This window comes from Lissotriton helveticus, chromosome 7 (assembly GCF_964261635.1).
Source record: "Lissotriton helveticus chromosome 7, aLisHel1.1, whole genome shotgun sequence".
NCBI lineage: Eukaryota > Metazoa > Chordata > Amphibia > Caudata > Salamandridae > Lissotriton > Lissotriton helveticus.
The window spans coordinates 933449583-933472907 of record NC_136068.1 but is presented as its reverse complement, the minus strand read 5'-3'; the positions used below and the strand labels follow the sequence as shown (position 1 = coordinate 933472907).

General features: G+C 46.9%; 1 protein-coding gene across 1 annotated transcript in view; it reads left to right on the top strand.

The window, feature by feature from the left end:
* The window catches only part of DIAPH1 (diaphanous related formin 1), a 1046618-nt gene that overhangs the window by 726600 nt on the left and 296693 nt on the right, over nt 1-23325 (top strand). The window contains exons 16-18 of the mRNA XM_078653498.1: nt 1545-2141; nt 16708-16822; nt 17646-17654. Coding sequence (XP_078509624.1) covers nt 1545-2141; nt 16708-16822; nt 17646-17654 — 721 coding nt within the window. The remainder of the gene's footprint in view (nt 1-1544; nt 2142-16707; nt 16823-17645; nt 17655-23325) is intronic.

Genomic DNA, 23325 nt, shown 5'->3' with positions numbered 1-23325 from the left:
GACCCTCTTCTGGAAAGTGTCGTACCTGGAATTAGAATTCCTGGGCATGAGCATCTATCTTCTGATCAAGTTGCTACTTTGTGAGGATCTTCTTTGACAGCGGCAGCAAATTGTGCAGACCTGCGCCTTTTTCATCTTCACGCTTGGAGATTGATCAGCGGTAGTTGACCATCTCCTGCTGCCACCTGAGGTTGTTGATGTCATTGGGACAAATTTGTTGATCGGTGCGGCACATAATATATTGACCCTCTGCCAATACCGAGGAATGTAGAGATTATACAGATAGCACTCCAAATGTGTTGCCTCCTAATGCACTGAATGTAAAAGGCAGAGCGGACCATCAGTTTGCTGTGACTTCATTTGAGCCAAAAAAGGCAAAGCAGTGACCTACCACACTAGTTCATGTTAGGTTGCTCACTCTATAAAGATCTGTTGCGCCTTGACCAAAAAGTACGCTCTTGGTGGCATTTGATATTTGCCATGTGACCACTTGTTGGCTTTTGGATATGTTTTCAAAACATTACCGGCTTACAACCCAAATGCCCATTGGCCGATGGTTTGTTGCAAGATTTTCTTGAGGAGGCGTTGTGACTCATTCAGAAGGTGAAAATCTCCAAAAAGAAGTGTCCATCAGAAGAAAAGGTTATTAGCCTTTGGTAATACTTCTGGCGAGTACTATATCTTCCAGCAGGTTCCTCACCACACTGATTCCTACCCATATGAGCTAGTGGTGTGTTTCCTAAGATGCCAAGGTACGCAGTGATATATCTAGCTTTATTTTATCGGCGTTCAAGCGCGGTCAGTTCCTATCTGCACGGCATGCGTGGGAGCCAAAAACATTAAAGGAATTGGTGATAGTGCTTCTGATGGTGCTGATAGATAGCCCAATTTCTTCACCTCTGGTCATGATGAAGCTGAGAATCATTGCTTTCAGCACTGCAGAATTATGCACAGAAATAATTACCAGTTGCTAACAGGGGTATTTTAGCTGTTTAATGGAAGCTTGCTAATTTAAGTTTGTCAAAAGTGTAGTTCATAGACAAAGTACCCTAGTAGCCCCAGTGCTGTTTGTCCATCATCTGTTTACTCAGCATGTGTTATCTTTTAGTCTGTGTAGCATTCCACTGTCTGATTTAAAATGTTCATAATAATTCTTGTTTAATGGAAAGTATTGAGCCAAAAGGTAACATTTTTATATCTCACCTGGGTATGCTCTTGCCTTTGATCTCTTCATAGTTGGTTTCACTTTTCTAGCGTGGCTGTCATTCCCATCCCGTTACTTAAGTTTGTCCTTTGGACTGTTGACTTCCCTAGTTACTATAGCAAGTAATGTGTCCCAGTACCATTAATCTGTACTTTGGGCTATGTTTTTGGTAAGATACTTAGAATTTTGAAATTAATTCATATTTCAGGCTAATGATGGTTGGTGGTGAAGTTATTTGCTACGGTAAGTAAAATTATGATTTCATGCACAGTTGCATAGAATTTAGTTTTGAATGATGTTATTTTTCTTAAACTAATCCTTTGTTTTGTTTTGGTTGTAGGTGACCAACCTGTCAAAGAAGCTTGAAGACACTAAAAAGGAAGTGGCCAGCCTTTCTCTTTTAACTGTTGCTTCTTCAAATTCTGGTACTGCTGCTCCTCCTGCTCCACCTCTCCCTGGGGTTGTTCCTCCACTACCTGGTGGTAGTGGTGCAGGAGCTCCGCCTCCACCACCACCACCTCCTCCACCACCACTACCACCATCACTCTCAGGAAGCATACCACCACCACCTCCGCCCCCACCACTTCATGGTGCTTTTGGAATACCACCTCCACCGCCTCTTCCTGGTGGTGCAGGCATCCCTCCTCCCCCACCTCTACCAGGTTTTCCTGGCATTCCCCCTCCACCCCCTTTACCTGGAGGGCCTGGCATTCCCCCTCCCCCACCCTTTCCTGGGGGCCCTGGAATACCCCCTCCACCACCACCTCCTCCAGGATTTCCAGGTGCACCACCCCCACCACCAGGAATGGGTGGACCACCATGTGCTCCTGGATTCCCAGGTTGGGGAGTCCCTGCAGTACCTACTCTACCATATGGATTGGCTCCAAAGAAGGACTACAAGCCAGGAGTGCAGTTGAAAAGGCCAAATTGGTCGAAGGTAAATGTTGCTATACCCTAGTGGATTTTTACAGAGGCCTCTTGATTCTGTATTGAGTATATAGATGCCTGTTGATTGCCTATATTTAATAAATGCTGCAACTTGCACGCATTCTCTCACACTCATTAATCCACTAGTCCTCAGTTGTCATAGTAAATCGCTACATCTCATACTGGGATTCATTCACCCTTGCATTCTCTTAATGGTGAGTTCAGTGACGTTGGTCAATACCTCAAGCAGGTGTGCCAACACCTTATGGGAAAGAGGCCTGAGTGCAAGAATGACCTTACTTCTTGAGGCCTGTCCATGACTACCTGCTATGTCTTAAACACAAGGTGAGGGAAGACCCAGTTATTTATGACAGTGTCTGTTTTGCCTGTATCCGAGACAAGTGAGCGTAATGCACCCAGGTAAATCGGGACCATCAATACCTGCTATGTCTCCATTACATTAGCTTCTGATACTAGTCCCTGACATCTTTAGTGAATCTTTTATAGATTTGAATGGTATCCACCATCAACCAAAGCACAGTTTACAAAAGAAGCATTCCTTCATTAGCCTCTTGTCTCTGGAAATTCCCGGGAAAGGTTCTTGTTAAAAGAAATAAAAGTCAGCAAAGGCACGTTAGTTTGCTTTTTCAAACGATGCTGCAGTTATGTATGCTTTGAATGCTGTGCAACTTGAAGGATATTAGCAAAAGAGTTAGAAAGCACTGTACACAGAGGCGAGGGTGTTCCTTTTTTTATTTATCCCAAGGACAAAAATCTAAAGTGTTCGGACCATACATCCTTTTACATGCTTTCAATAATTTCCTGATCTCGAGGTTGAAGGTCTCTGTATACTTTATTTTGAAGTTTTCAAGCAACTCCTTATAATACATCAGCCTTTCAACCTCATTTTACCCTTTTCTGCTGCAGACAACGAGATGAGTGGCCCTTAAGCTTGTCCTTGGAGGCAGCCTTCACATGCTATAAACCATGTCATATATGAGAGAGCCCTTAAGCACACTGGTGGATGTACTTGATGTCTAAAATACAATTCTGTGAGCAGGAAACCTACTTCAGCAGCATCGGTCACCATCAGATATGGGTTTTTATTTGGAGCAAGCAAGAAACAGATATATTTCAGAGTCCACGATGGCAAGCTACAGTTATGCTTAAATTAATTACTCCATAGGGAAAGAGTTTTCTTTGCCTATTACAATGGCCAGGTTTGATGAATATCCTTGAAGTCTTACAAAGTAAATACTGTCTCCCTAAATATGATATGGTAGGGAGAAAGCTATTTTCCGGTTCCCAAATTTTTTTTGAGTGATTCAAGTTACCATTTGGACGTTTAGGATCAACTTCACACTAAGAGAAAACTGGGCAGCTAAACACCAAACTTGGCATGTAGGCTGAGGCCGCTGCCTTTTGTGTGTTTTTTTATGGCAAATATTTGTTGTGTGTTAAAAATCAAAAAAGCAGTTTGTGGGCGTGGGAACAGGGACGACCGTGACACCAGGATTTGGATTTAAGGAAGGTTTTATTTTGAGAGTTCTTTTAGGGTAGGACATAAGCGTCTTTCTGTTTCTAAATGTCAGTCTCTCTCGGGCAAAGGTGTTGGGGTCCGTGGCGAGGGTCTTCTTCTTTCTCCTCTGATGTCGGGGTGTCTCCTTTACTCCGGATACCGCAGACTCAGGGCCCTGTGGTAGCCACACTCCTCCCTCGGGAGCGTGGCACGGCGGTTCGCGGGATCGTTGGCCTCCTGGCTCTCCTCTGGTCTCGGACCCTCCGTCCCTTCCGCGTTCTTCCTCCAGGTAGTCGTTTTCCTCTTCTCCTCCTCCTCGGTTTCTCCTCTCCGCTCCGCCGCCTTCTCCTCCGGGGTGATAACACACCCCATGTACATCACTTCCTGCCCTTTACCCAATCCGGTGCGGCTGACGTCATTCAGGGCTGTCTCTCCTTCCGTAGTTGTAAACGCCCAATTAAAGGCGCCGCTCTCTTCTCCCTCGTCGGTCCGTCTGCTGTAATCGTCCTCCCAGTCGTTGGTCTGCGGAGAAGGGGGAGACTCACTTTCAGCAAGGTATGTATTCCACCAGTCACTCGTGCATGCCCCTACCCCGTTACACTCCTCCCCCCCAGGTTTCTCCCGATCGGGGAGAACGGGCATCCTGGAGAGGAAATCAGCATTCCCGTTGTCCACTCCCTTTCGGTGTACGACCGTGAAGGCAAAAGGTTGTAAGTAAAGAAACCAACGCAGTATTCTGGCGTTTTGGGTACAGTTTCTTTGCATCCACTGCAGGGGGGCGTGATCCGAATACAGGGTAAAGGCTTTGCCCTCCAGGTAATACCTCAGTTTTTCTATTGCCCATCGAATGGCTAGGCATTCTTTCTCCACCGTAGGATATTTCTGTTCCCTGGGATGGAGTTTCCTGCTTACATAAAGCAAGGGATGTTCGGCCCCGTCGTCTCCTTTCTGCGACAACACTGCCCCTATGCCTAAGTCGGAGGCATCGGTCGCTAGAAAAAAGGGTTTATCAAAGTTCGGAGGTATGAGGACAGGACTCGTGGTAAGCGTGCTTTTTAGTGTCTGGAAAGCTGTAAGGGCCTCCTCTGATGGGGGTTTAGGGAGGGTGTTTCTGATGCTTTTCTTCAGGAGATCGGTGAGGGGACTGGATAGGTCTGCATAGTTCCTGATAAAACGTCTGTAATACCCTATGAGGCCCAGAAATGCTCTCAGTTCTTTTTTTGTGGATGGAAAGGGTGTATGGGTTATAGCCCTGACTTTCTCCTCCTGAGGGGCTATCACTCCTTCACCTAGCATGAACCCCAGGTATTTAACCTTCGGGAACGCGGCTCTTGATTTTCTCGCGTTTACGTGGAGTCCAGCTGCCTGTAGGGCTGTTAGTACTTTGACCAGGTGCCGTAGATGTTCGCTCCATGATGAGCTGAATATGACGATATCGTCAAGATACACGGAACTGTATTGGCCATGGGGAGCCAGTACCGTGTTCATTAAACGTTGGAAAGTGGCCGGGGCTCCGTGTAGCCCGAAAGGGAGAACGTTAAATTCATATAGGCCATCTTCCGTAGCAAAGGCCGTCTTGTGTCTGTCCCCCTCCCTCAGGGGTACCTGCCAATACCCCTTGGTCAGGTCTAGGGTGGTGATGTATCGCGCCTCCCCGATCCGTTCTATGAGTTCGTCCACTCTGGGTATAGGGAAGGCGTCAAACGACGACACCGCGTTTAGGGCTCGGAAGTCCATGCAAAAACGGGTAGACCCGTCGGGTTTCGGGACTAGGACTATAGGGGATGCCCAGTTCCTGTTAGAAGGCCTTATGACCCCCAACCTTAGCATTTCCTGCACCTCTTTTCTCACGTCCTCCCTTTTTGCTGCTGGGATGCGATATGCCCTCTGCTTCACTACCTGTCCTTCTTTTGTGTGAATGTGATGTTCCGCCAACTGAGTACAGCCTGGGGTGTCTGAAAAGATCTTGGAGAATGGGTCTAAGGCGTTGTGCAACTCCTTTCTTTCTGTCTTGGTCAGTTCTGGATTCACGGGCAGATGTTCCAAGGTCGACCCAGTGCCCCCGGAAGGTAGGACAAGATTGGCCTGCCTAGGGGGCTGTCCTATCCATTTCTTGAGGAGATTGATATGGAAGGTCTGTCTCCTCGTGGGTGTCATCTGTAACCGGTATGTGGTGTGCCCAATGGTCTCTGTCACTTTATATGGCCCCTTCCATTCGCTCCTGATTTTGTGGGAGGAAGTTGGTAGTAACACCAGGGCCCAATCCCCGATCAACAGGGTTCTCCGTTTTTTTCCTTTGTCGTAATACCGTTTTTGGGTGTTTTGGGATTTTTCGAGGTTCGAGTACACCAGATCCCTCAGTTTCCCTAGTCAGGATCGCAACTGTTGAGTGTAGTCCAGCAGGGTTCTCTGTTCAGCGGCCTCCTCCGTCTCCCAGGCTTCCCTGGTTATCTCCAGAAGAGACCGGGGTTGTCGACCGTACAGGAGCTCGAACGGTGAGAACCCCAAACTGCTCTGTACTTGTGCTCTCACCACGTAAAGGGCAAGTGGCAATACCCTATCCCAGTCCTTGGTTTCTGTGGTTAACAACTTCTTTAGGGTCGTCTTTAACGTCCGGTTGTAGCTCTCTACGAGGCCATCCGTTTGCGGATGATAGGCGGACGTCCGTATGTGGTGGAGGTCAAGCATCTTACACACCTCTCCCATCATCCGAGACACAAAAGGAGTCCCCTGATCCGTTAGGATCTCGCGGGGAAACCCCACCCTGGAGAATAGCTCTACAAGTTTGTCTGCTACGTTCTTTGTGGTTGGGGCACTCAGGGCGAAGGCCTCCGGGAACCTCGTGTTGTAATCCACCACCACTAGGGCGTATGTATGTCCTCTGGATGTGCGGGGTAAGGGGCCGATTAGGTCCATCCCTACCCTCTCCCATGGGTTACCAATTATGGGTAGGGGTTGTAGTGGGACTGCTGGGGGTCGGGTTAGGTTCCTTTTCTGGCATATTTCACATTGCTTACAATAGGTCTCTGCCTCTTTGTAAATGCCAGGCCAATAAAATAATCTCAAGATATTTTGGGTCGTTTTCTCGGCCCCGCTGTGCCCAGCAGTGAGGTGGGTGTGGGCGTAGAAGAGGATCTGCTCTCTAAAGTCCTTGGGTACCACGAGCTGGGTGGGTTCTCCTGTTTTGCTTTCACGGTACAGGAGGTCGTTAGATATGCGAAATCTGGGGTATCCTGGGGTCTGGGTGGTCTGGGAGACATGTGCCGCCTCCCAGGCGTTTAAGAGGGAGGGATCATTGGACTGTGCGAATTTGAACCCCTTGTCTAACACCCAGGGTTCTATGGACAGATAAGTCCCTACGGGGTGTTCTTTCAGTTCCCTCTTAAACATCGCCAAGAAATCCGGGTTATCAACTCCGATGATCAATTCTTCAGGTACGGACTTGACCACTCCTACCTTGACCGAACATGGTTCCCTACCTACCGGGTGCAGGGTTATGCGGGCCATGGGATAAGGTCTAACATCTCCATGGACACACCTAATGTGTACCGTGCCCTCGAGGCCTATCTGGCTGGGGTGTAAGAGTCGTTCCTGGACGACTGACTGCCTGCATCCTGAATCCAGTAAGGCCTTCACCAGAGTCTGATTTACACGTACCCTTACATAGAATGATGGACCCATTTCCGCGGTGTACATCACTGCTTTCGGTATGTAGCCGACCTCCATGGGTTCGTCCGCTGTTCTTCGTTGCGGGCACATCCGGGCTATGTGGCCCCATTCGCCACACTCTAAGCACTGAGGTCCTTTTATCACAGGGGCATCTGGTTTATAGGGGCGCGGCTTCAGTGGTTCGGGTGTATACTTCTTTTTCTCTGGTTTTGTCGGAGTCGGTGTGGCTTTTCCCCCTTTTCCTGTTTCCCAAGGAAAAGTATGTGGTGCTGCCCTGGTATAGTTGGCTGCCATTTCTATGGCTTGGGCTGCTGTCAGCCCTGGGTGTTGTCTCAGCCATCTCTGGGTCCCGTAGGGAAGGACCTCCATGAACTGCTCGAGGATAATGCTGGACATAACCTCCTCCTTGCTTCTACTGTCGGGCCGTAGCCATTTCTCGGCAGCCATCTTGACCCTTAGATACATGGTTTTTGGGTTTTCGCCCGCTATCCCCTTCTCTTTTCTGAAGCGGAGCCCGTACGCTTCTGCGTCCATTCCTAGGTGATCCAGTATCACCGCTTTTATGTCTGCATAGGAGGATGTTCCGGAGTGGTTTGCCACCTGGTAGGCGGTCTGTGCCTCTCCGGTGAGCAGGGGGGCTAGGAAGAAGGGCCATTTCTCTTCTGGCCATCCGCACGCCCTGGCCGCCCCTTCAAAGTTCACCAGGAACGCGTCTGGGTCTTCTCCTATTACGTACTTCAGTAACGATACCCCCGAGGGGTGTGGTCCGACCAGTCTTCTGTCCAGCGAGGAAGATGAGCTGGGAGCTTGCGCCACCTTGTGTATCGTGTCCAATTGCTGTGACATGGATGTACGGAACATGTCCCGGTCTGCGTCTGCTGTGCTGATCTGTTGGCTTATCGCCCATTCCAGCTTCTGTTGTCCCTCTATCAGGGTCTGTATTACTTGTTCCATTGCCACGGTCGCTTCGGATGGGGTGGATCCCACTTCTGACACCAGTGTGGGCGTGGGAACAGGGACGACCGTGACACCAGGATTTCAATTTAAGGAAGGTTTTATTTTGAGAGTTCTTTTAGGGTAGGACATAAGCGTCTTTCTGTTTCTAAATGTCAGTCTCTCTCGGGCAAAGGTGTTGGGGTCCGTGGCGAGGGTCTTCTTCTTTCTCCTCTGATGTCGGGGTGTCTTCTTTACTCCGGATACCGCAGACTCAGGGCCCTGTGGTAGCCACACTCCTCCCTCGGGAGCGTGGCACGGCGGTTCGCGGGGTCGTTGGCCTCCTGGCTCTCCTCTGGTCTCGGACCCTCCGTCCCTTCCGCGTTCTTCCTCCAGGTAGTCGTTTTCCTCTTCTCCTCCTCCTCGGTTTCTCCTCTCCGCTTCTCCTCCTCGGTTTCTCCTCTCCGCTCCGCCGCCTTCCGCCTTCTCCTCCGGGGTGATAACACACCCCGTGTACATCACTTCCTGCCCTTTACCCAATCCGGTGCGGCTGACGTCATTCAGGGCTGTCTCTCCTTCCGTAGTTGTAAACGCCCAATTAAAGGCGCCGCTCTCTTCTCCCTCGTCGGTCCGTCTGCTGTAATCGTCCTCCCAGTCGTTGGTCTGCGGAGAAGGGGGAGACTCACTTTCAGCAAGGTATGGATTCCACCAGTCACTCGTGCATGCCTCTACCCCGTTACACAGTTAAATTACATTGTGTTTTTACATGCATCAATGTTAGATTCTGAGCTGAACATGTGATAGGATTGTAATAGCTGAAACTTTTTTACTGCAGCTTTTTGTGGTAAAATAAAGAAGTTTATCCAAATTAAACAGTTTATAATAAATGTCCTTGTTTCTAATAGAACAGGACAATGTAATCCTAAACATAAAAACCCATAGCTTTTAACCTCTCTTACCCCTTTCCTTCTTCATCATGTTGAAGACTTAGGTTTCAAGCTAGCATTTATTAACAGTAATCCATATTTGTTTTGGTGTATCCACTTTTCCTTTTTCAATATTACATTAATTAATCAAGGCTCATTTAAAATTAGATGTTTGCCTCCATATGAAACTAATGGTTATCAAAATATCTAAAGTACAAGTTCTTTCAAACAGTTGCCACAAACCAATGTGCATATAATTAGTCTCTGCTGTGCAAAGGCTGGAAATTGCTGACCTTGTTGGCTTTCGGTAAGCTGAGTCATGGGTTGTGGTCTGCAGGTGTCACTGCAGTAACCTTTTGTCATATGGGGGTGTAGGGTTGGCTTAAACCGCCTCCACGGTGTGGCCACGAGAGCATTCTAACAACTGCAGATTCCCTACAAAATTCCCTTGTTGGATGCAAGGGGCACAGATGAGTAAGCTATAATTTAATTCTTAGGATGACAAAACAAATGCCATACACCTCCTGTACTCCCCACTGGGCATGGTCTGTGGGTATTGAGACTGCACACAAAATAGGCATTGTCTGCAGTAACTACAGTGAGGTGAGGTCATGATTGTAACCTAAAAAGCACAGCAATTCTCAGTTCTAATTAGGCACCATAGCTCCTCGTTATTTCAATATAGGATTTTCTGATATTAGTATTGGAATATCTTTGAAAAAGTGAAGAATCCCATATCACATTTATAAACTAGCATATTCATCTTAAAACACCACATCTCTGGGAGGCTCCATTTTCTCTTTTGTATTCATCCAATTTTGCCAAATCAATCATAAGAAGTTGCATTTGACAAAAACGTTGCTTTAGAGAAACATTTAAGTCCTTTGCTGTAGTGGTTTTTCTACCCCTTAGTGCTGAGCTGATGTTTGGGGCATTGCACTCGAAGGCTTCATAATTTGTTGTCCACAAAAGGTATTCAGGCCAAATGTGCCTCCTTTTTTCTGACAGCTCGGAAATGCTATAAGTGGACCTAGCTTTTGGGATTTCCCTGGAGAAAACTGAGAAAATAGCCAGCATATAACATAAGTTTTGGTTGTTTTACAAAAAGGCAAACACAAGCAGAAGATGGAGAGAGCGCTGAAACTTTTCAGACGCTCGCCCCCCAGTCACAGATCTGGGTTGAATCCATCATCGTTCTTTAGCTCACTTCGCCACCCCAGTTCCAACAAAGCCATATGCAAATCCGTTTTAACCCTGTTCCTCATGGGAACATTCCAGCCCGAACTGCCAAACCAGGTCTTCACTGGACCGGAAACAAGCATCCTGGGGCCGGTTTCGGGGTAACACCCCTCATCAGCCAGGCTAGCTTGAATCCAGTGCAAAGTGAGCAAGGTACCCACGTCTGAGCACACCCTGCCAACTTGTGGCGAACAAAGAAAATACAAGGAGATGATGGAAGCAGTGCTGACACTCACTCCCAGATCTGGGTTGATTCCATCGTTCTTTAGCTTACTTCGCCACCCCAGTTCAGATCCAGCAATATGCAAATCAGTCTTGACTCTGTCCCTTAGACATCACTCTAAGGGGAGAATGCTTGGCATAGACATGAAGATACCACAGTCACTGACTGACTTTACCAGTGGTGTATAGTCTGTAGTCCAGTAGTCTGCTCGCCTTACCCACTGCACTGGGAAGAAGCAAACCAAACTGGGCACGAGCAGCCAACCCAGTCTGGCAGGGGAGGGGTGCGTGTGGACAGTGATCAGCTTGTGAGATGTCAAGACATACTACAGTATTTCACGCAAATATGGACTCTGTGGAGTCGCCACCTACATTGTGGGAGGCATTCAATGTGGTGGTAAGGGGCGCCTTCATCGCCAAACAATCCGAATTTCTCAGGGCCATACAGAGTTCTTTGGCTGGGCACGAGAGGGATATTCAAACTATGGGGGAACAGTGTTTCCACTCCATTGATCCTAATGTGCTGGCCAACATTAGAGTCAAACAGAGTTTCAGGAGGAAGACATTTGCGAGACTCGGTTTTTACATTGCCACACTAATGCTAGATGATATGGGGAGGGTGACCATCCAAGTAAAACACTTACCACCTTGTTGCGAGCTCCTGGAAATTCTGTCTGTGTCACTGAATTGCTCGACGCGGAGTCTAACTCTGTTCGCTTTCCGATGGCATTGTTTGTTATGTCATCTTTCTATGGTCGCATATATTCCGCAGCTCCAACACCGAGCGTGTCTGAACTGTCCAAATATTTTTAAACTGTGCATGTGTTGGGGTTTGATCAGGCACACCAAACCTATCTGGATGAGCCCATCACTACTGAAGAGATTGTGCCGGTTATATCCAAAGCCTACCTGGGTACAAAGCACCAGGTTTAGACAGGCGTACTACTACGTTGTATAAAGAATATGCCATCCTACTAGCCCCAAACCTTCTTGCTATGTTTCAAGACACTCTGACCACGGGGGTTTTACTGCCCTCATTGCGAAGGCTACGTTTATTATGCTCCTCATGCCCGGGAAACCTGCCAACCTCTGCGACTCATATCATCCTCTATTATTAATCAACCACGATAATAAAAAATGGTGCTAAGGTCCTGGCAAATAGACTGCAACCACTCCTACCCATGATAGTACGCCTTGATCAGCCAGGTTTCATTTCACGTCGCTCAACATCCCACAATCTACGTACTCTATTTGTGGTAATGCATTACTTTGAACACCAAGTTTCTGCGGTAGTTGCCCTGCTAGACTCCACAAAGGCATTTGATACATTGGATTGAACGTGCCTTTTCCTCTCTTGGCCTGGCTTGGCTTCAGCCCCCTTTTATTAAACAAGTATGCTTACACCACACTCCTTTGCCCAGGTACGGCCAAACTGGCTTATTTCTGACTCTCTCCTGGGGTATGCGCCAAAGATTCCACTTTCGCTGCTCCTGTTTGCCATCGCAACAAAACCACTTGCGCCGAGACTTCATCAGCACCCCGCAAACAGGGGCATTGGCTCTGACACTAGAAGGCTGGTAATCTCAATGCATGCATACGACATTACACTTTATGCCCACGATTCAAAGGAGAATTTAGCACCATTATGGCGTGAAGTGATACGCTTTGGCAGTTTCTTTGGGATACATATAAATTGGGCCAAATCCATATTATTCCCTCTCACTGAACGTACATGACTATTTCCAACTGAATACCCGTTGAAATGGGTGGACGGTCCAGTTAAATATGTGGTAATATGGCTCAGTCATGATATGGAGGAATTGTAGAGTGCAAATTAAGGTCGAGCTGTGACATGGTTGCAGGAGAAGGCAGCTATCTGGTCCAGACTGTCTCTATCTGTAGCTCAATCAATCAATCACAGGATTAATAAAGTGCGCTACTCACCCATGAGGGTCTCAAGACACTCACTGGTGGCTGAATTGCGATAACGATAATGGTTGTCCTCTCTAAACTCCCTTATCTATTTGCCAATATCCCACTACCTCTCACATCTCAATTCTTTAAACAGCTATAATCCTGTATGGTCAATTTAAAATCGGCGGGTAAACAACCAAGAATATCCTGGGAACTTTTCACTATCCCACTGACACATGATGGAATGGGCACTTCAGACTTGACACTAAATGCTTATTGTTTCCCAAGCCTAATACCTATACTACTGGATATACCCGACCCCTTATCAACTGCATGTAGCCATTGAAGCGGAATGTGTTGCCCCCTATGCCTAGAATACCGTACTCTGCCAACCCTATAAAAACCCCAGAACGGAGGTAAATACTTTAAAAAGTCTTCGATGGGCGTGGGAGGTTTTGAGGAAAAAGGCCAAACCCGCACATCTTTAACTCCTTCTGTATCCCATTGGCCAATAATCCCCCAGCTGCCACGGCTTTCAGACAGAGGAGCCATTATCCGTGCACAGAAATAAAAGATAAAACTGTACTCAGATCTGTATCTAGATGGGCAGTTCCTATCATCACTACTGGTGGCTTGGCTCCACCCATCACATTTCTCTACACCCTGTTATATTATCAGCTGCGAGCGTAGTGCGGTGCACTCCACAGCACATTCCCTACCCCACCTTCTACCCTCCTGGTGCTGGAACATAACCTTACAAATCCCTCTCCCCACAAATTAATAAGGTGCTTTTATAATGCTATGCAGTGCTTCTCTCCTGAAACTGTTCCTAAAGCTCTGGAGCAGTGGAAAGCAGACACCGACCCCGCCATCACAGATGCACAGAGGCACTTTTGCTGCGAACAGCTTGAGTTCCTGTCCCTGAACTATCGACTACAGTTAATTTCAAATTTTTATATCGCACTTACTGTGCTCCCTAGAATTGTTCCAAGTGGGATTGGCTCCCAACTCATGTTTCTTACGTTGGAGTTCCCAACAGGCTTCCTTTCTTCACCTTGCTTGGCAGTGCCCAAAGGCTGCATTATTCTCGTGGAAGGTGTGTACACAAATTCAAATGATCACCGGTTAAGGGATCTCTTACTCTCCCCTGATGGGTCTTCTGGGCTAAGTTAATGATACTCCACCTGCACATCGTCGCCTCACCGCCATGCTGTTCCTACTGGCAAAACGCAGAGTGGCCATGCACTGGGGCAGATGACCCGCCCCCACCATCAAGACATGGGTGCATGATATCACCTACTGCAAGGAACAACTATCTACTTTTTGGGAACTCATGCACCTCAGATCCCGACCCAGACACATTTAGGAACTGTCAACAGCCTGGCTTCGCCAACAGGACTGTGACTCACCAGCATCAGTATCAACGCAATAGAGGCCATGCATATTGGAAACTTGGTCATTAATGTAATAGTCCAAGGAATTAGAACTTGACCACTCGAACTATCTAGATGCTCTGCAATTGAGGAGCCTTGAATTGTAATCGGTAACCCCACCATTGACTACCATAATAATGTAGCTGCAGTATTTCTATCATATTGCTGTACTCACACTTGCCAACGCATGTTGTTTGAACTGGATCATGTATGCGTGCTGATGACTCTCTGTATCTATCCTTATTCCCCCTCCCCTCCCTATTCCCTTCTTTTGTTCTCTTTTTTGCTTTTATGATCAACCTGAGGATGTTACGTTGCTGTCACTGTTTGTATTGATAAATTCTTATAAAAAACAATTTCAAAACAGCTTGTGAGATTTCAAACCCAGGAGCACTGGGTTAATCAAGCACCTGGTCAATGATTAGAGGATCTTCCCTCAACAGCAGATAAATTCATTTGGATTCTGGTCAATTGCCGCTGATGCAGTAAGGAGTATTCAGTGGACTCCTCCTGTTCCTAGACCCCCTCTGAAGTTCCTCCCACTGTTACAGAAGGGGAACTCCAAGGCTTTAAGTGGGATGAAAAAACTGAGGAGGTAGTCTCTCAAAGGGGCGTGGCTTAAGAAGACGTAAACTAAAAAGCTGTGCTTAGCATAGTGTGAGGCCCGACAGGTATTTTGCTGCTTCTGTCATTGCATCCAGCTATACAATACAACAAGTAACATTACACCTACAACAAGCTAGGACTATTGACCTTGTCAATGGTTGTTAGTTGCATAAGTTCAATAAGCAGCAACTATGGCTTTGTTGCATATAATATTGAAAGTGCTTCAGTTGTGACACGATGAGACTGGTAAAGAACTATAACGAGGCTCTTTGAAGTATATCAAAGGCAGGGGAGAGTGCTACTGCTGCAGGGTTAAGATTGTTTTCCTCCCTGAGGGTGGGGGCAAAAATGGAGAGCCCCATAGGGACCCGTCTCAGCACTTGCTTTTTAGAGCTGCAGTGCTGAGCACAGGCAGGACCCGGCCCACTTAAAGCCCTGGGGGACCTAGAGATCAATAAAAGAACTCTGAGTTCAACCTAATCTCTAAGCGTTATACTCTGAGTCCACTAAATAGTCCATTGCATTTAGTTAGGATGTGCTACAGATGGTGCAGATCACAACTCACAAGTCTAAGGGGAAGGGGACATTCCCCACAGGTCTAGCTCGACAAAAAGCTGTTCATGAAAGATCACGTAAACCATATCACTGGCATCTGTTTTGGACTAATGCAAAGTTTAGGTAAGATCTTTCAGTGGATCCCAGTTGAATCAAGGAAACCACTTGTCCAGGGTCTCATAAGTCGGCTCGACTATGGAAATGCCCTGTTGGCCTCCATCAATGAAGAGCCTCTCACTAGACTCCAAGTCCTGCAGAACAACGTCGCTAGATTGGTGCTAAACCTTCTATCACAGTCCCCATCGGCACCTATTCTGAAAGCTCTTCACTGGCTTCCTATCAAAAAGCGAATCAGTTTCAAGATCATCTGTATGGTACATTAGACCATGTACGGAAACGGGCTGAGTTACCTTGCCACAAATTAAATTGTGGTATTTACCCAACTGGACTCTCAGGTCAGGAGCCAAACATGTTCTCACTCCACTCAGGATTCTTACCGCCAGGAATGGGGATAGATCCTTTTCTCATCTAGCTCCTGATTTTCGGAATGAACTTCCATTGCAACTTCGTATGGTCACGGATCACAAGCCGTTTCGGAGGAGGCAAAAATGTTGGCTCTTTTGACTGCTCTTCTCCCACCTGTTAATTGTCTTCCTTTCCCTTCGCTGGTGCTTTGAGACCCTTGATTGAAATGTGTGCTTAATACAAACTTATGACTTGATAGTACTCACCAATGGCGAGCCTCTGATGAGACCTCCACCCTCTCCTTCCCTAGCAGATTCAGAATTCCCCCCCTTGGGCCTTGTGCAGTTTGATTTGGCCTGTGCCTCCTGCCCCTATCCCATACATCTGAGGGGCGCCCCCACAGACAGTCTTCATCTTTTTGTTTATTTTACATCGCTTCTCGTGGCCTTTTTATGGCAGCCCTTCTGCGATATCCAGTGTCCCCAAGCTCCTGCGAGAGACCAAAGCCCAGTGCAACTTGCCGCCAGGCCAGAAGGAGAACATCACCTCGCTTGGGCCTCAAATCTGGCCCTGTTCAGTAAAGCTCCTCACTCGTCTTTTAAGAAGTGCCATAGGTGGGGTAAGGGTCTGGCATGCAAAGTTGCTCACCTTTCTGAGCCTTGATTGGATCTGGGCGAGCAACATTCATGCTGGCGCTTTGGGCCCGTACTCGCCCACCATGGACTGGATCGTCGGGTCACACGCCGTTTCAGTTCTTAGTGGATATATTTGGCAGGGAGGAAGATGAGGCAGGCTTGGACGAGTACTTTGTTGGCAAATGTCTGCTGTCTTAGGCTTGTAAGCCTCATCCAACCCTCCATATGATATTTCTAACCTGTATATAAAAGCACTTGTGTATTCATTTTTTATTGAATGAAGGTCCCACAGGAAGGCAAACGGACAATTTCTTTAAATTTGGTAGTATAACCGTTGAAGTATTTTAATGAATTGTTCAATTTAATACTTTATTTCAACCATCGAATATGTACCGAGCGATTTGTACGGCCTCATTTCCCTGTGTTTGCTTTATAAACTCTTTTGTTTCTGTACCCATAGATCACCCCGAAAGAACTTTCTGACAACTGCTTTTGGGTAAAAGTCAAGGAGGATAAGTTTGAGAATGATGAGTTATTTGCAAAACTCACAAACACATTTGGTGCGCTGAGCAAGGGTGAGTATCCGTTCTGGGTTCCGGTTTGGTTGTGAGATTTTTGGATTTCTAAGGAAACATTAATTCCAAGTGTTTTAGTTAATTAAAAAATCAACTCCTGAGTGCTTTAGAACAGTTAAGTATACACTATTGCTTACTAGTGTGTAATGATAGCAGAGGTGTGAGGCTCTCTTTGTTGTAATTATGGCTTATTTGTTCCAGGCGCAACTGTTTTCGCTCTAGTAATTTGAATTGGGTCCCATTGGACAGAATTTCACTGTTTCGATTTCTGTGCAATAGTTACAGAAACTGTTTGAAAATGATTTAAAGATGTATGCCTGGCTTTTGTCCGCCATTTCAAATTAGAGCCATATTCGTGTAGTCAGGGCATTAATGTTCCAAATGTTGCTAACAATATCTGGTCTGCATTTAAATTATGGCAATTAAAACTCTTGGGTTTGCCAACAAGCTCCTTGAAGCAAAGACCTATTGTGATGACACTGCACTTTATTCACCTATTTAGAAGCCAAGGCGTTTCTGTCTCAAAACTGTTACTCCAGACATTGTGACTGATGGCCCTTGCTTTCCACGATAATAATACGTGATAAATGACATTGTGCTTTTCGGCGTGTATTCCTCCTGGTAAAATTGTAGCCGTTATTTTCATCAAGATTATCCCAGTGTTGCTTATATCGGTAGTTGGCCAACATAGTCCCACGAGAACATGACCTATTAACTGAAAATACTTATTCAAAACAGTTTGAGTTATGACACTTCTTTTTTTTCTTTTGTCTTCCCTTTATCTTGCTTTTAACCCGTGGATTGTTGATTCTGTCCGTTGTAGTCTCGAAAGGTGAGTACTATTTACTACATTCCTATCTGCATGAAATTGCTGTTTTTGGGTCAAGTGCATGGCAAGATAAGGGTTCGTGTATGTTGTGGGCACTGTGTTGGTTACTTGGATGGTGCTGACCCATCTTAACTGATCTAGCGTTTCTGCTAGTGTTGCACAAATCATTGAAATGTATCGATAAGTCCCTTACAAAAAATATTTTTTTAGTGTGCTGTGGAAATGGGGCAGATGTTTACATTTAAATGTAGGGACTTTATTCAAATTTGGGAATTAGAATGTTTGGTATAAAGTCGTTTTCAATATAGAGTACCATGTGAATTAAAGAAGTTATAATTGATAGATCGACTGCTACTTTTTAAATTAAGTTTGCTAAAATGGAGATATTTTTCATTTGCAATTTGTTTGCAAGAAATTAAAGATATTTAGATAAAGGATTTGTTAGTAGTAGCCTGTTATATCGTTTTTGTCCTGTATACTTAATCTACATTACAGTAAACGCTTTTAAGAGTCTATTCTTCCAAGCACGGGTCTGTTAACTCGGTTGTATGATGGAACAACGACCATTTGAACAACTACAGTCTAAACAACTACTCCTTAACCACTACTTAGTCTAAACCACATTTTTTTTTACAACTACTATACCTTTACCCTATTAATGTATCTATTTTACAGGTAAATATATATATATATATATATATATATATATCTCCACAATAAGCGTGTTTATTTCAAAACACCAGCAACAAGGACCCAGAGCCTTCCGCTCCTTGTTCACGGAAGGCTCTGAAACGCGTTGGATACTTGTTGCTGGTGTTTTGAAATAAATACGCTGTAGATACTATCAAGAGGAGAAGCTCCTCTTTGGGACCCCTGAAGGTTGGCACACACTCCGGCGGAAAAAACTCCCAATAAATCCCAATAACAGTGCGCTCTCCGGAAGAAAAGTAGGCAAACACAAAATTCTTAGTCCAGGTTTAATTCCACACAACACGTTTCGGCGAGAGCCTTGATCACATGCTTTTAGGCGCCTGCCAGTCGCTTACTCTGCTAACTTGTCTCCTTTGTGGTTCAATCGGGAAAAAAAATAGACTAAATCACCAGTATCAAAATGGGTTTATGGTGCTCTGTCCCTTTGGAACGCACAAGCCACTTTCCTTGTTTTCAAGGTCAATGTACCTGTAAAACACTTAAATTTCGTAATAAAGGCATCCATGCAAAAAGACATGAGTTGTAAGATGAATATTGGTAAGTTTTAACACATATATATATATATATATATATATATATATATATATATATATATATATATACACCCACGCACACCCCACATACTCACTATTAATGTTATAAAATCCCTTTCCACCTAAAAACCTACATACACCCACCCTAAAAATACCCCTGCAATCCCAACAACCCATACCTACTCTAAACCCTAAACTTACCCTTGCCACCCAAAAACCCACATCCACCCTAAAATTACCCCTGCCACCCAAAAACCCATACACACCCTTAACCCTAATAGACTTGCATCCAAAATCTCATACCGACCCAAAACCCTCAAATTACCCTTGCCACCCAAAAAACCTCGCCCACCCTAAACTCTAACAATACCCTTGCAATCCCATATAGATATATACACACACACATAATACTTACCAAAATACTGTACATTGATCATAAATCTGTCATATACAATAATACAAGAGTGCCATCTACTGGCCTTATGAGGTAATTTTAAACATTATAATAATATTATAGGTAGTTTTTAAGTCGAGGGACTGTAGGCTTGGCCCCAAGACCGGAAGTCCGGAGAATTATTGTTACTTAGAGTGGCTGCTTTATCCCGCCTCTCTTTTTGTCTCTCCTCCATTGGCTGGCTTCCTAAACGGAGGCCAGCCATTGGAGGAGAGATGCGTCACTCCGATTTAGCCTCGTCTTTTTCGGATTTGGGGGCGTACGTTTTGCTGTTCTTTAGACAGTGACGTTGTCTGTCACTCAAAACAGCAAAACCACGCCCCCGATTCCGAAAAAATCGGAAGCTTGCGGCCGCCATTTTTTTCCTGTTTTCCTGCCTGCCGGCTGTTCTCTGGGCCCGGTGCGGCCCGTCCTCCTCTAGGCGCAGGCCCAGCTTCCAACTACGTGGGCTTGGTGGCTAGGGGGTTCTCCCTGTAGCAGGCCGCCATCTGCTCCTCTGTAGTGTGATCTGCCTCGGTGCCGGCGCAGTCTAGCAGGTATTTGGTGTGCCCGAAAAAACTCCCAGTAACAGGCCCGTAATATGTCGGCAGGCGCGGAGGGGAGTTGGAAAGCAGAAAGGGCTGCCCCCTCCCTCGTATACCCCCCCCAACAGCTCTCCCCCGTGATTGTGCTTCACTACACTCCTTTGCTTGGGGCGCACCGCTCTTCCGCAGCCTAAACGGCAGAGGCAAGCACTTCTGCCAGCGTCACCTCTGCTTCTCTCTCACGGCACTTTCGTCCTTCTGTCGGACTCCCTCCAGGGCCCACGCGCCCGCCCTGTCCATTCTCGCCCCTTCCCTCTCCTTGCATCGTCCTGGTCTTCTCCCCTCTCTCAGGATGATTTACTGATAGGCCGCGATGTTTTCATGAATGCGCTTCCCGTGGCATTTAAAACATTACAGCTCCAAGGAGCACGAACAACCAAGCAGATTATGGGCGTTTGACGCAATTTCTGATTGCCTATTAATATATTTATACCAACTTGGCAGAAACAGAGAAAGCCTCCCTTTCCCACTCATTTCTTTCTCTCTCTGCAGCAAGGTTTCCATGGAACAAGTTCCAGGACATGATTAGAACCTGAGGCGGGCAGCGAGTGAGCCTGGCAGGAGAGATAGAGAGACCCTGAGAGGAGGGAGGCGAGAGACAGAAAGAACACAAGCGTGCTGCATAGGCATGGACGGTGGGCCACTGATGTGAGAAAGACACCTCTTTAAAATATAGGAAGAGGCATGCCTGGCATTGCTACCATAGAGCAATGGAGAGTGCGCCCCGAAACACCAAGTCGGAGGGGGGATCCGCGGTCAGGCAACAGTGAAACGCACATCGGTGCGGCAGGAAAGCACTGCCATGATCTTACAAGGCACGAGCCCCCTCCCCCAAACTCGTGGGAGGGAGGGGGGCGGGGTTCTGACTGGCACTGCGTTTGTGGCATTAAACCGGAGCAGTGGTCATGTACTGGGCGCGCACACGAGAAGGAATACATATTAAAACCTTCCTTACACCAGAAACAACAAAAGCCTTGAACAGTTTAAAACATGTACTGATGTTCAAAACATGTACTTTACGGTCTGAACAATTCTTGCACAAGCTCCCACGTGATGTAGAGTTCGAGCAGCAAGGAGAAGTCAAGGGAGAAGTTCCAGAATGTGAAAAAAAATATCAAAATTGTTTGACGGAGCAATGCACAGACGCTGAGCACACAGATTCATCTTTGCACACCTCCGCCCTCAGAGGCAGGGGAGATGGGCTCCATGTATGCATCCATTTGTATTAATTACTGGGAAATACATGCACAACACCAATGCGAGAGCGCAGCTTCTCTGCTCGAGCATGTCCCCCATGCCCGGACCCACCCGCACCACGTCACCATTCAGAGTGGGCAGCCCAAGTATAGCCCTACAGACCCGTGCCCCGAGGACAAGCGCACGCTCCTCTTTCACCCCAGTTCAAGGCTTCAGTTTTTCAACCACTTTCTCTACCGAAAATAGTTCGCGTCATTTGGTACATTACAATTCCCCATGCACCCCGTGGAAGTGTGGGCACCCCACGCCAGCTTCCCCAAACAGCAGAAGACCCCAGGCGGAGCTCGGGGTTACAGACATGAAACCATGAACGCAGGGGTCTGAGGTGAGGGGTCAGATGCCTCTACCCGGTCGAGGGCACGAGTAATGCCCGGGGGCCATAAAACAATGGAAGCAAATGCGAGACGTTCCAGCAGCAGAGCAGTCAAAGGAACAGGCGCCGCCCGCTCACATGCCACGAACGACAAACCACCCACTGAGACCGGCTTGCATGCCGGACTCCCACCTGCACACGTTTGTGGCAACAGAACAAGAGAAGGTACAAAGGAACACCTAAGGTGCCATCAAAGACAACTCAACAGCAGCGAACATTACACAAGGGGCACAGCGAACACGGACGAGTCCCAATCAGAGCACATACACAAGGAAAGCAAAGCCCCCAACACCACTGCAGTGCGAAAACCAACAGCCAGGCTCCTCAAGGGGCAGCTTAAAGAGCCCCGGAAAGGGCATACATCAATCTCCAGGATGGGTTACAGGGGGTTCATATCGGTGGATCTGCAGACAACATGTTAGTCTGTGGATCTGCAGCTATGGTTTATGCTATGGAAACAGCCAGCATGTTACTCTGTGGATCACGGGCTCTGACGAAGTTATTATTCACACAGCTCTGATGATGCACCTCAGGCACGGGCTCACAGCTGTTATTATTCACACAGCTGTGATGATGCACCTCAGGCACGGGCTCACAGCTGTTATTATTCACACAGCTGTGATGATGCACCTCAGGCACGGGCTCACAGCAGTTATTATTCACACAGCTCTGATGATGCACCTCAGGCTCGGGCTCACAGCTTTTATTAATCACACAGCTCTGATGATGCACCTCAGGCACAGGGCTGACGCAGTTATTAATCACACAGCTCTGATGATGCACCGCAGGCGCAGGGCTGCCTGCAGTTATTATTCACACAGCTCTGATGATGCACCTCAGGCACGGGGCTCACAGCTGCTATTATTCACACAGCTCTGATGATGCACCTCAGGCACGGGCTCACAGCTGTTATTATTCGCACAGCTCTGATGATGCACCTCAGGCACGGGCTCATAGCTGTTATTATTCACACAGCTGTGATGATGCACCTCAGTTATTAGCAATGGAAATGACAATGCCATTTATTTATGATTTTTAAAAAAAAAGTCACGAGCAAGAGCAATGCCAATAGCTCTACCTTTAATAATGCCGAGACCATTGCATTGTAAATGCTTGCTAAGGCTTGGTGGTTGTAAATGCATTAGTGGTTAAAAGACTCATTATTCAGGTTCAGGTCGTTGTTAAGGAGTCATGTTCAAGTCGTTTTCCCCGGGATATACCTCCGGGTCCAGAGGCATTGGCGTTCTGGGTAGAAATCCCTCCCCTTCATCCGGGATGGTTTCTGGACAGACCCTTTGGGGTGATTTACTGTTATAAGTGGGCTGTGGGAAGGTGGAAGGTCACATTTATGTTCCCTATATGCCCCCTGGAACTGCAGCCAGAATCATTGGATGCCATAGAATCGATATTGGTCGAACAACCGGAGGGACGATTGGTAGTTGGAGATGACATGAACGATGTCTTGTCGCTCAACCTCGATATCCTGGGAGGATCTGCGATGGGTCGATGAACAGACTACTGCGGGAATTCCTCCGTACGATGGGCCTGGGGGACATATGGCAACATCACCACCTATATACCAGGCAGTTTACCTATAGTGCAACTTCCCGCAAAAGTCTTTCTAGGCTAGACTACATACTAACCCAGGCGCACATTCTAGGGGAATTTCATGGCGCAGCGCATATTGTAAGGGGTGTGTCAGACCATTCCCAGTGGAGGTGGTTCTAAAGGGCCCACATGGGGACCAAATGCTCCTCACGAG